Raw genomic sequence first — 1,409 nt, forward strand, 5'->3', positions numbered from 1 at the left:
CCACCCCCGCCTCAGGCCTTCTTCCCACATCCCTAGAAACAGAGCCGAGCCGGCTGCCAGGGGAGGCGGCCTGATGGGCCCTGCAGGCCCCGCAGGCCTGGCTTCCCTGTGTGTGCCCGGCGGCCCGGGGCCCTGGAGCCTGCACCTCCCGTGGCCAGACCTGAAGTCTTTCCTGTTGTAGAAGTCCCAGGCCGAGGCGTGGCACACCACCTCCCGCCCGTCAGTGGGCTTCTCCAGCATGGACTCGGCCCAGAACTCAGGGGGCATGGGCAAGAGCCCCAGCGAGGTGAAGAACTCCTCTGCCACCCGGAACATGTGTGTGCTGTTCCAGCCCTGGAGAGGCGGGCAGGTCAGGGCCTCTGCCTTGGCCTCCCTCTCGGGGCCCTCACGGACCACAGAGATGGGGAAGGTGGACTGCGTGCTCCCCACCCCGAGGGGCCGAGGACGCAGGGCCCACGCCGCTTCCCAGGCTGCTGCTCCTGCCCAAGCCTGTCTCCCTCCTAGCCCTCCCTGCCCTCTCCCCATCCAGCTCCCTCCTTCTGCCCCCCGGACCCCAGGCTCACCTTCTGCACCATGGTCCCGGTGACGTCGAGATTAGGCTTGTCGGGGAACGGCACCACCATGTCATAGATGCCGTCCCAGCTCTGGGCCCACATGTTCCCTGGATGGGGGCAGGGAGTGGGTCCGCTGGGCGCCCTGCGACCCCATGCGTGGCCCTGAGGGCACCTGGACCGCAGGGCCCCGGAGGGCAGCAGGCCTGGCTTGGGACAGGACTCACGCCTTGGTGCCACCCACTCTCTTCTGGGTGCCATGTGCCTGGGGTGGGTGGAGGGCACGCCTGGGCCCAGGTGGCACTGCTGTGGTCCCCTGTGTTTGTGTGGGGTCCCGGGCCCCCATCCTTGAGACCAAGGGCCTGCAGTGGACCGGGAGGGCGTCCCTCCCGTGGTACCTGGGCTGGAGCCTTCGGCCTGCACCCAGCACCCTGACTGCCGAGGCCCCCACGGCCCCAAGCCTCAGGGTCCTGCCGGGGGCGGACGGGCTTCTGAGTGGGACCTGAGCCGTGACGGTGATAGCCAACCTTCCCTTCCTGTCCCCGCTCCAGATGCACCCCTTGGGACCCGTGGAGGCGAGGCCGGTCCTACCCAGCAGGTGGGCGGGGATGGGTCCCCGGAGGTTGATGTATCTGTCCCCATAGTGGCGGTGCAGCGCGCGCCGGACGAAGGCGTGGAGGTGCAGGTAGAGCGGCTCCAGCTGGTGGTAGAGGCGCTCCAGGTCCTCCTCAAAGGTGGGGGCATCGTACCAGGAGCGCCAGTAGGCCCCGGTGTCGGCGAAGCCTGGCGGTGGGTTGGGCTAGGCCTGAGGGCGCCTCCCTCCCAGCTTCAGCCCAGCCATCGTCCTCCCAGCCCGGC

The 1,409-nt window shown here is 69.3% G+C and overlaps 1 protein-coding gene across 1 annotated transcript; it reads right to left on the reverse strand.

Moving 5' to 3' along the window:
• Window positions 1–145: 145 nt before the first annotated feature.
• LOC110594867 (angiotensin-converting enzyme-like) lies at window positions 146–1,334 on the reverse strand (the record flags this gene model as incomplete). The annotated part of the gene is made up of 3 exons (XM_021708873.1): window positions 146–333; window positions 564–661; window positions 1,143–1,334. Coding segments are annotated over 3 exons (478 nt in total), but the record flags the coding sequence as incomplete, so codon positions are not given.
• Window positions 1,335–1,409: the final 75 nt, after the last annotated feature.

Source organism: Carlito syrichta, unplaced genomic scaffold, assembly GCF_000164805.1.
Source record: "Carlito syrichta isolate Samal-C Ts95f unplaced genomic scaffold, Tarsius_syrichta-2.0.1 Scaffold153553, whole genome shotgun sequence".
Classification (NCBI taxonomy): domain Eukaryota; kingdom Metazoa; phylum Chordata; class Mammalia; order Primates; family Tarsiidae; genus Carlito; species Carlito syrichta.